The sequence below is a fragment of the Larimichthys crocea genome, chromosome XIII (genome assembly GCF_000972845.2).
Source record: "Larimichthys crocea isolate SSNF chromosome XIII, L_crocea_2.0, whole genome shotgun sequence".
NCBI classification, from domain to species: Eukaryota; Metazoa; Chordata; class Actinopteri; family Sciaenidae; genus Larimichthys; species Larimichthys crocea.
The window spans coordinates 18319451-18331087 of NC_040023.1; the positions used below are offsets into that span (position 1 = coordinate 18319451).

At 39.2% G+C, this 11637-nt stretch overlaps 1 protein-coding gene and 1 long non-coding RNA gene across 3 annotated transcripts; one reads left to right on the plus strand and one right to left on the minus strand.

Annotated features, from left to right (window-relative positions):
- Window positions 1-1062: 1062 nt before the first annotated feature.
- Window positions 1063-6198, minus strand: macc1 (MET transcriptional regulator MACC1). 2 transcript variants are annotated; one of them, XM_010740609.3, is made up of 5 exons: window positions 6033-6198; window positions 4687-4809; window positions 2550-4600; window positions 2274-2462; window positions 1063-2164 (listed from the first exon to the last, which is right to left on the minus strand). In XM_010740609.3, exons 2-5 carry the CDS (start codon window positions 4799-4801, stop codon window positions 1958-1960), a joined length of 2562 nt encoding a protein of 853 aa, XP_010738911.3. In that variant the 5' UTR covers window positions 4802-4809; window positions 6033-6198; the 3' UTR covers window positions 1063-1957. The 2 variants fall into 2 exon arrangements, with proteins under 2 accessions (XP_010738911.3, XP_010738910.3); XM_010740608.3 differs by having other exon boundaries at window positions 4687-4824.
- A 1839-nt stretch (window positions 6199-8037) lies between these two features.
- LOC113747356 (uncharacterized) lies at window positions 8038-11586 on the plus strand. The gene is made up of 4 exons (XR_003463597.1): window positions 8038-8067; window positions 9795-9973; window positions 11034-11132; window positions 11221-11586. It is a non-coding gene; the product is annotated as an uncharacterized LOC113747356 (long non-coding RNA).
- The last annotated feature ends 51 nt before the right edge of the window (window positions 11587-11637 follow it).

An 11637-nucleotide genomic window follows, 5' to 3' on the forward strand; every position in this document is an offset into this window, starting at 1 on the left:
TATGTTCACGGATACAGCGATGATGTTCAGTAATCATTAATCTTTGATTCTGTGACCCATTGTTCGCTGGCTATCTGTAGTGAGTTGTATGTTTGAGCTTCAGGTAGATAAACTGACCCTCATTTATGTTCAACTCTCACTACAACATTGAACCTTTGTCCTCTCTGTGTACCTGAATAAAGGATTCAGTGTGAGCAGTTCACAGACCTCTGTGGGAGTCCACTGTGAAATGCTTAAAATGTTGGTATATTTATTTGTTTCAAAAGTCATTTAATTATAGTTCAAGTCTGCACAAATGGCCTTTTTCATTTTTGCTGTGTTCTCTGAATGGTTTCTACAGCATGTAAAAAGTTTGATCTGCTCAAGAATTCCTTTATGTTTAAGGAAATTTCCAAATAATCTAAATATTTTTACAGGCATTGAGCTTAACACTAAAATATGAACTAAAAGTTCCCAGATTTTTCTTTACTCGCTGCCAGAGAAGTGACACAATTCTGGCTGACCAGGAGGTAAAAGAGGTATTAAGGGGTAATGAAAGGAAGAAGGATACGGCTACTCTCTCTTAAGGGTGTTTATACAAAGTTTGTTATCATAGTGAGAAAATCTCAGGACTGATGTGCAAATAATTTCTTGTTTGACATTTCGTATTAAACATTAAATGCAATGCTTCATGTAACTGATTTTGTCCTTTTACCTCCCTCATGCACAGTTACCCTACACTGTTCATCATCAGCCCTTATAAGAACAACCTCTTAAGTACAACATTATACAATCACTCACAGCTCGGAGATTGAATCAGTTCGCTCTGTTCCCTGATACCGTTTTCCTTATTTGATTTACTTTTCCTGAGGTGCATTCAGTGAGCCAAAGTAAAGTCAGTTCAACAGGCTCTCTTGTTTGATGGAGAACCAGCACACAATGCTCTCAGCTGAAACTAGCCTAAACAAACAGTGAAGGGAAAAGCAAACAGTCAGAGAGAATCAGTGGAAAACACTTCAGTGAAAAGTCATTTGTTTTCTATGGTCTCATTAACTGTAAAAATTTCAAATGCCTTAGAAATTGTATTAGGATGTGAGTTATTTAATCCTCCAATTGATTAGTAAACAGATCAGATCAGTTTCCCGCAGTTGATATTTATTCATATCTCATGCTACATTTCTCCATTTCAGTACCAAAGATATCAATTGTTGTCTAACATTTCGGTGAGTGAAGACACTTTGTGTTCTCTATATGGCACCAGTCTAAACAATGAGGTTTCCATTTGGCAATAAACACCCGATCATACACAACATCAACACAATTAATATGTAACATTTACATTGCATACCTTATGAAATTATCTGCTTTGTACATATCTAGAGCATTGTATCACAGTATAAAAATAGCAAATACATTAATATTTAAGACTAAAATAGTTTATGACACTTGTATAGTAGCATCTTTATGGTTTGTTTACTGGCATCGGGAAGCTTTCACTTTGGTAGAACATTCTCACTCTCAGCACACAAACTCATGTCCTGTCATTACCCATGAGATTGTTAGTAACATTGTTCACATTTATCGTTTTTTCTGACTGTCCATTTGACTACCTGTTCAGTACATTACAGAAAACTAAATCTTAGTTTCATCCTAGAAGAGACAAATGTCCATACCAGTGAAGAACATATGGAAACAACAAACCGTTCTTCACAGCTCAAAATTTGCAAGAATACATTTTACATTCACCGAGTGAGATCTAAGCTTATAATGCAAGTACCTGATTGAGTTTCAGTGAAGTTGCTTCTAATGCTTTGTGTTAAAATGGGTATGGGCAAGCAAAACTATATGGCAACACAAAAGAGCCAAGTGACATCAAAACCTTGTTGTCGTGTAACAAAACCTCCCTGTTCTGTTTTGCCTGACGTGATGCAAGTGCATGACAGTCGCTGTTATCTCTACAGTACGTTTGCATAAAGTTTTAATTTGAATTTGGGTACGCAGAGGCTCGAAAGATATCGAGACAGTTCACTGTGATGAGGGCGCCGGTCAGCTGCCTCCACTGTCTGGTGGCGGGGTTTTTCATTTTGTCCAAGACCAGATGCAGATCCTGTATCATGTCCCTGTAGCTGTCTCCATAACGCAGACTCCAGGAGTACAGGAAGTCATAGGCGGGCTTCCACATTGACTGCAACAGAACAGGTAATGCAGAATGTATACATATCCACAGTACATCAGAAACTGTATCTATGATACATCCATTACTTGCTGTGTATTGTGTGTATTGTTAAACTGACCTGAGGACCAACTTCTCCGCTCTTCCCTCGGTGTGGTGCCTCATAGCCCGCTATCTGAGCGCTGGAGAGTTTCCCCATCTTCTCGGCAAGCTCCCTCCATCGAACTCCCAGCTCCACAGCAGTGGACAGAATGACTGTGTTCTGTATCAGATGGGCCACGACATTCACCGAGTCCATCTTCAACAGACCCTAAAGGTGATAAACACACAGATAAACTCTCACATAACCATGGACAGGACAAACTGCTCTAGCATGTCTGGTGGTTTGTGGACTTACCACCAAGAGCTCATGCAGAAACTTTTTTCTGTTCTTCTCAGTGTGGCAGTCTTCCTTCAGCTTTTCCAGTACGCAGGCCACTTTATCGGATTCAGTTTCAGCGTGCCTCCGTGTGATGGTGTCCAGCGTCAGGTTGCTGTACCCTAAAGCATCAGCAAAACCTTTCCAGCTGGTTATGTGCTCTGTGACCAGTGTCTGGATGGCGGAGTACATGTAAGTAAGCTTTTTGAAGGGCAGCGTCATGTTTTCCAGGAGAACCTCTGTAGTGATGTGAATGCCAGTGAAGTCCATCACTTGGTCTCTGGTTATGAGCTTTACGTTTTTGCAGTGAATCAAACCGGTCCTGCCTCGGAGGAATCCAATATACCACTCCTTCACTTTTGAGTTACCCACTGACCTCACAGTCTCTCTGGATAGAAGAGCCATAGTGTCCCCTTTGAAATACTCCAGAAGATACTCTACACGTGGTTGTCGGAGAACTGACTTTAGGGCTACACCATACCACTGTAGGTTCACAGGTCTGTCTGTGAATTTGGGAAAATCTGGAACACTTTCCTCAGGAATAGGTGAGGTTCTTGCCATTTCAATCCGCTTTTCTATCTGCCTCGGCACTCGCTTTTCTGATCTGATGGGAGCTGTGGGAGGGGAGGGCACCTGGAAATGTGCAACAGTTGCTCCGTTTGATTCCTTCACTTGTAGATCTAATTTAAAAGGAGTCATTTCTGTATTATTAGCACATGACAATGCAACTGGCAGGTGCAAAACTGTCCCTATTTTGAGCTGACTTTGTCTCACTTCTTTCAGTTTGTCCTCGGGCTTGATTTTAAACACTGAGTCTTTGAGGCCAATTTCGACATGCAGGTTGTTCAGTTTGTCTGGTTTAAACCCATGTTTTCCCCAAAGCTGCAGCACGAGCGGAGGCAGGTTTTTGTTTCCTCTGCAGATAATTGAAAACGGAAGCTTCAGTGGAACGTCCTCGTGACAACAAACCACGATTACAACCTTGAATGATGGATGGATGTACCTGGGTCCATAAACTGCGACTGTGATTTGACGGTCAAGGTAATCCCACACTGTTGTAGCGGGGGCCTGGATTGCAGAGGCCTCTGCGACTGCGATCACATAAAAATGTGTCTTCAGATCCTGGAGCTTCATCTGCATCATGTTCTTGTGAATGTAACAGTCATTCACTTTGAGATAAGGTCCCTCTCTTTTGTTAGACATCACCCCGACCACTGTTGTCATCATCTGACTTAACGGGTCACTCTTCACCTCTCCAGACAGTTTAATATCCAGAGAGATGCACTCCTTTGTGTTGGTGTTGCTGAGGACCACCTCTAGAAGTGGACTCATGGTTGTCATGTAGTTGTTATTGAGTCCAGGAGGAGGGTCTAGCATTGCTTTTAGTGTAACTTCCTGGAATTCTCCAGGAGGAACGTGGCCCTCTGGGATATGGATGCAAATTTCTGAGTCTGGTAACTGTACCGAGCCTCCAGCATGACCAATCTTGCAGATGACCTGAAAGTCAGTGGCCTGCGTCTGAGCCCAACCTGGACTCTGGCTCATCAGATTTAAGTCTAGGCATGAGCGAGTTAGCTGCCTGTGGCTTAGCCAGGCCATCTTATAGGCCTCTCTGTCATTCTTTAGCCACTCAAAATCTGGGTTCAGCACAGGCCCAGGCGGCCTGAAGCTGTTCTCCCGTTTTGGCACTTTTCTCTCCAGATCATCCAGAATGTCTGAAGCACTTCTCCATCTCCCAGATCTGTTGCTGACTTTGTGTTTGTTCTCCAAAAATTTCCCCACGTTGCCCTCATCGGAAGATGTGCTGCTGGAATCGTCGTTATTTGTGTCCAAATGCTTTTTATTGTCTTGTTTTACATCTGACGTGTTGGAAATGTGTCTATCTGTGCTGTTATGTACGATATCGTCTAAGAAAGGATTTGATCCAGACAGTTTGTTCCAAAAAGGATTTTTTGACGGGGATGAAAGTGCAACTTCTGGCTGTAAAAGTGGCCACTCTGAGTTCTGTGTCATTCGTGCCACATGCCCACCTGTGAAGAAAGTTTGGTTAGGATTTCTGTTAACATCATCAGCAGGTTTGTTATTTGGGTTTGTTTACTGGTTTAAAGAACTTTACCGTTCAGGTTGTCACTGGCTGAAACATTGTCGTCCAGATCGATCAGTGTGCCCTCAGATTTACTCCGCATGAGACTCCCAACACGACGGAAGGACATTGCTCTTCCAGCTGCCATATTTTCATCTGTAAACATAAAATCTACATAGCTTCATTATCCTTTTACCCACAGCTTTTATTTATCTAAAGAACTAAACTTTATTTCTTACTTTTCTTTACATTGTTCCTGAATTGATCCACAGAATGACTACCCAGTATACTGAATGAATATTACATTCTACATGTATTAATATAACTTATCTAGAGCTGAAACAATCAGTTAGATGATTATAGTTGATCAACAGAAAATTAATCAGCATCACTGATAATCTTGTAAGTCATTATTAAGGTGTTTACTAACTAACTTTAGTGGTTACAGCATATTACAAATATGAATATGTTCTGGTTTTCTTCTATCATAGTAAACTAAATATCTTTTGGACTGTTTCTTTGAACAAAACAAGCAATTTGAATATGTTCTCTTAGAGATTGTGATGGGCATTTTTCACGACTTTCATTTTAAGATCAAGATCAATAAATCAGTAAGCAGCCATATATGTTGTAATGCTGTGATACATGACAACAACCAGCAACCTACACAATAGAAGACATGCGAGTAAAGTTTTTTGTTCTGTCTCAACTATGTTTCCCTCGACACAGTGTGCGCCTCAGGCTTTCCGCAGAGGACTTCTTCTCTGTCACAAAAACTGTTCCAAAACATGGAATAAAGCCTGAACTCCTCGGTCTGTCACTTGTTTGTGTAACAGGACACGTCCCATTCATGACTTGTCACAGTGAGTCAGTCATTAATTATGTGGTTTCCTACACCAGTGCACAAAAACAGGTTGGTCTTGTCAAGCCTTTGACACAGTAGTCACTTCTCTTGAGCGCTTCTTGCTGCGATCAAAGTGAAGTAACACTGAAGTCCTGAGAGTAACAATGTATTCTGACTTAACACTGCACGGCAGGCTCATTTACAATGCACTGTGGTTCCTGTCGTACTGTATTTAAACCACTCTCACCGTGATCGTATGTTTATTATATAATCACCTGGAAATATTCTCAAACAAATCTCATCAACTACTCATGAATAATCCAAACAGAGTAAGAAACACTCTGACAGCACAGATTGAGACATGAAATCTCTGATCTCCAGCCTCTCTAAAACACAGCTGACGCACACTGACGTCTGAACAGGTGTGTGTATACACTGTAGTTACACAGTAATAAAGCACATACTATTTACTATTATGAAAATGCGACAACAAAAACCATCAAGTACAAGAAATGAAAACAAAGTTTGATCTTACCGTCGGCATGAGATGGTTGCAAAGTTTTGTTTCAGCGCGTTGGCAGGAAAAGAGGCCAATCCACTATCATTTACACTTCTTTTCTTGGGCGGATCTATGAAGTTTGCCTCCTCAAGTTACAGCTTTTTTTTTTCTTTTACTCTGTTTGCTCTCAGGCAAAGAGCATTTCGGGACTGGAAGTTTAAAATAGCACAGGAACCTCAGCGGAGGAGTGGCTTCTCAGAGTAAGCAACTACAGTAACCACAATGCACCTCTCTGTTTACGCACGAGGCTTACCACACCTGAAACTGAGCGATACCTGCTGCAGTTTCGACAGGAGTAAGAGTTTAGTGATAAGCACGCTGCTTTCAGCATGCATCATGTAGAAGGTTGAAGGTCACTAGAAGAGGAGACACACATGAAACACAGTGAGCATTTCAATAAAAAAAAATAATATTATTATTATTAGTTTATTATAATGACGCAGCTCCTTCAGTGCTCACAGCAGTGAGGGGATTTGGCAACAAAAGCAGGTGCAACATGATTGTTGTTGTGTGTTAATAAGCCAGAAATAACTGAAGAAGAAAAAAAAGGCAAAGCAGTGTTTCTTCTTCCCCTGCCTGGTCATTCATTTTCAGATTGTATTGATTTTACTGTGTGTCATTATCTCTGCTGTTTTGAGTGACAAAATGATCTGAGAGGTTAATCCCATCAAGGACACAAGTCATGTTATCTCACTGAACAGGTAACACACATTTATGTTGTGATTAATGCCTGAATGGATCACTAACTGAGAACTGCTACATCACATTGAATCTTTATAGAAGATATTTAATTTATAGAAGATATTATATTTATTTTACTGCTGCATAACAATTTTATGCAGCAGTAACATTGGAGTGTAATCTTGTCATATTCATTATTGATTCATCTACTCATTATTTTTTTTATGATCAATTAACCATTTTTTTGTCTGACCTTTCAAAACTCAGATATTCATTTCACTCTAATGTAGGACAAGGAAAACCCACAAATCCTCCAATCTGATTTCATGTCTGTTTTGCTGTCAGAGAGTGTTTCTTACTCTGTTTGGAATATTCATGAGTAGTTGATGAGATTTGTTTGAGATATTTAACAGTAAAACACACAAGTGGACAGCTTAACTCTAATATGTAACAACCGCATATTAAAGCGCATGAAAAGTTATAAATACCCCCTTTTTTTTGAGAAGCTTACTGTTTGTTTTGCAGCTGTTATCTTTGCTGATGAATATCCATGCTAAAGTTGAAATGCTCTGTTGTGGTCTTTGGATGCAGGCCCTGGCATCCAAAGGCAGTTAGTTCCCAAGGAATGCAACTAAGCACTCTTGAGTAGATTATGAATTTTCATGTAGCAGATATGGTCGGTGGCTGCAGTAGCCTGGACTTTACCAAGACTGATTAACATCCCCTGTGACAGAAATGAAAGTGTTTTGTAAAATGTGATCCAGCTCAAAACCCATTGATTGTTGACAGTTTTCTTTTGTAGCTAAATATCCCACTGTTTTACATATTTCATTCTGATGTCCTGAAGTTGCATAAATATAAACAAAAACAGATAAAATCTGCGTCCCACCCACAACACACCAGGGACACTGTTGCGGGTAATTTCATTATCAGCACTGAGTCACATCATTTTGTATCAGAGAGCAGCAAATATGTGAGTACATCCTGCTCCCTTGTGGTTGTTATGAGATTATTTCAAACAAATCCCATGAGAAAGACAAAAAACAAATATTGCCTGTGTACCCAAAGCTGTGAGTTTCACTGTTCTCCAAAAACCTCAGTGTCTGAATGATATTTGCTAAAAAAACGACAGTGTCAAACATATTTTGACATATCACAGTAGGAAAAGAAAAGTTCTAAATAATAATTTACATGTTTTGGTGTCAGGGTCCTCTGTATTGTGTATGATAGCTCACTGTGTCTTGGCTCATCATCATTAATGTTCATATTATTTGTAACATGTGCTTTTCCTTCTCTGAAGGTCTGCTGTGAAAAGAGCTTATCACCAATGGTAAGATGTGTATTATTAGGTGCAGTTAAAGTTTATTTAATACTTTAATCTCTTCACAACAATGAAACCATTGTCCTTTACTTCAGCTTAAAGGTTTCATGTTGATGCTGTGTTAATAGATTTAACTGAAGATTGTGCAATTATTATATAATATGGTTGCAACAGAAGTAAAAATGTCATGCCCCCTCCCTTCTGCTAATAAAGAAAATCTTACCTACAGGCAAAGCGACATACTTTGTACTTCACAATCACCTCTGTCAATTCAAATTCAGAAATTCAGAAATCTGCATAGCAACAGATTTATAGATTTAAATGACCTACATTTGATTCAAAGACATGAAATCTACTAGATAATAAACAAACAAACAAGGCTCAAAGGTGGAGATGGTGTCTGAAACTTACACGTTTGTGCCACTTGGTGGAGCCATTTCTCTACCATTCATTTGTTCAAACTTCAGCATTTATTAGTGTTAAAACCAGAGTTCACATGTAAAATAAAGCTATGTGAAATTTAGAGACTGCATTCAATGTTGAAGCTTTTTGTTGGGAAAAATAAAAACATTTTATGCAGCAGTAACATTAGAGTGTAATCTTGTCATATTCATTATTGATTCATCTACTCATTATTTTTTTTATGATCAATTAACCATTTTTTTGTCTGACCTTTCAAAACTCAGATATTCATTTCGCTCTAATGTAGGACAAAGAAAACCCACAAATCCTCCAATCTGAAAAATGTGAAACCATCAAATGTTTGGCATTTTTGCTTAAAATGAAAGGTTTGGTGAATGGTTATGAACGTAATATGACTCTGTACGACAATCATTAAAACACAAAGCGAGGGAATGTCTTAGGGAAGAATGGTATTCATTCTTCCAGCTCATGTTTGCCCATCACCTACCAGGACAGATTTTCTGTTGATCAAGTATTGATTGAAGTATTTGATGTCACAGATCCCCCAATATATCTTGAGTAGAGCGGTCTGTCACATTTCTTAGACAAACATGGCTGCATTTAATGTAATAGTGTCTTTTAATCTCAAATCATGCTTATTCTGGTTTGTGTGAGTATCATCAGTCTTAACATCTGATATTGTTCAAGAAATACACGTTTTGTCCTCTTTCATTGGTGGTGTTCCTTCAGAAGTTTGCTTACAGGTTCAAAATGCACTTTGATCCTGTAGTGAACTCACCCATATCTATTTTATAGTCCTTGATGTTACGAAGTCATTAAATCGTGTTCTGAAAAATCAGCAGAGCTGCTCTCGGTGGGGTTCAGTCTGTAGGTATTATACTCAGTGATCAGACAGGTGAATCACCACCTGTGACGCGCATGTATCTAAATTGCTGAAAGCATTGTATAAGGGCAACCCTGTCAGTGTTGCAGCAATTACTGTTAATTATTTTGACTAACCTCTTAACCTCGTCAAATTGCCTTTCCCAGGAGATTGGCTGGTTTGATGACAATGACAGTGCGGTTGGTGGTTTTAACCACAAAATTGGCCACAGATGCATGATCGGTGAGGTGCCACCACAACACTATGATTTGCTGGTAGACCTAGAAAACCCATCATATCAATAGCAGCTGGCATTTCCATGAAGGGCCAGTCAAGACTGTGGTTCAGCTTTAATTTTATTAAGTCAAATACAAACTCAAAATCACTGGTACATCCAGGTCTTTGTTCTCCGGTTTAGGATAATATTGCTTTTATCGTTCATATTTTCTAGGTGACCGGATCAAAACTGGGTTTGGCTGCAAACACACTGTGTGCTCTGACCATAGCTGTTATCGTGGCCTTCATCCACAGTTGGCAGCTCACCCTGTCATTCTGGCATGTTTGCTCTTCCCCTCTGAGGCCAACTTCATTCAAATGAGGGCAGCGGCGGGACATTTCTTTGAGGACCAGGTGATGCTGCAACAGTCTGTGAAGGTGTTAATAACATGACAACACCGGGCCGTGCACTCTGAGACATTAGGTCTGAAATGACTCTGTTCATATTTCATGGTTATTTTTTGATTATTTATTATTTTTGGATAGAAAATGCTGTCTTCTTTCATTCAAGGTTCATTTGAGTATAATATATCAGTCAAGATATTTCACTATACACATTTTAACAACCATTTATAGTAATATTGTTTAGTTTTAAGTCCAAGTTAATGTCTGTTATATTACATTTTACATTTTTTTCAAACTACACACTATTTTTTCACAATTTCCTGGTTCACTCTTACCTGAAATTTAAAAATGTTTCCCTTAAGACTGAACTAAGTCTAAAACCAAGACTAAGACTAATGAAACATTTCATAAGAGGAAACTTGACTTTGTAACCAAATATTTGTGTTTTCCCTTGTTCCTTGATTAGGAACAATATATTTCTCTCGAAGCAATTAAAAATTGACAAAGACAAAATAAAAGTACCTGGCACTCAACAGCCATCTATACCGGATGTTTAAATTAAGCTCTGAGGAATGCACACACTAAAAAACACTGTATTATAGCGTTGATATAATGGGTTAATTTTGCTCAGCATGAATAGGTGTGGTTTTGATCCAGTCACCCAACAGTAAAAAGAAAAAAAAACAGTACTGGGTCAAATTAACCAAATGTTGCGATGGTGCTATAGTGACCTCACACTGAGCCAGTTTTTAACTCAACTGTGCTGCAGGCCTTACCCAATCCCAGATGTGCTTCAGTGATCCAGCAAAAGCAGAATTTCTTCAGTCCGAGCCCATCTGCGTTGCTGTTTTATTTATTTTTATTTATTTCCCCTTAACTTGGCTTGGTTTCACTTTTAGTTTAACTACTTTCCCTGCAGCATTTTATGCTTGACTGTACCATCACAGAAAAAAATGATGAACAGAGGAGAAGAAGCAGAAAAAGAGGATACAAAGGCGGAACGGCAACCGTGGTTAGATTTTAATGTGTGTAAGAAGATCGAAGTGAAATAATGTTTTGCCTTTTTCAGGATTGGGTGCTGACAGAAAGGAAGAATATCCATTGCTCTGATAAGATGTCCTGGATAACTGCAACAAAATGGACCATCCTCTGTACTGGAGAGCACGAGGTGAGTGACACTTTAGCTCATTATTGCAAACATTTGCAAAAGAATTATCAATATGTTTAGTTCTAATCTAACGGGATGCTTTTTCCAGATTGCACTGCAGCACAATTGACTCAAAGGAGGTCAGGTGGGTGAACCGGGCATGTTTCACCTCATCAATACGCATCACATCTCATGGATAATCTCTGCATGCATTTGTTAAACTTTTAGTCTCAGAGCAGAGTCTTTAACAAACAGTTAAAAGCAGCAAGACTGAAGAATAGCTTTCTTAAATAATTTCTTGAAAAGTTTTCTTAGCGTCCTGAAATAACACCAGACGTTTCTCTGCATCAAAGTTGGAAATTGGTTGGTTGGTTGATAGAAACGCTAGATGGCGCTACAAAGCTGTGCATGAGAAGGAGTCTCTCCGAAGTTTGAAAGATGCTGGCTTTAGTTCACCACTCATGGCAAAGCCAAGCTGAGAAAACAATTATACTTAAAAAAATAAATAATAATAATAACAAGAAGA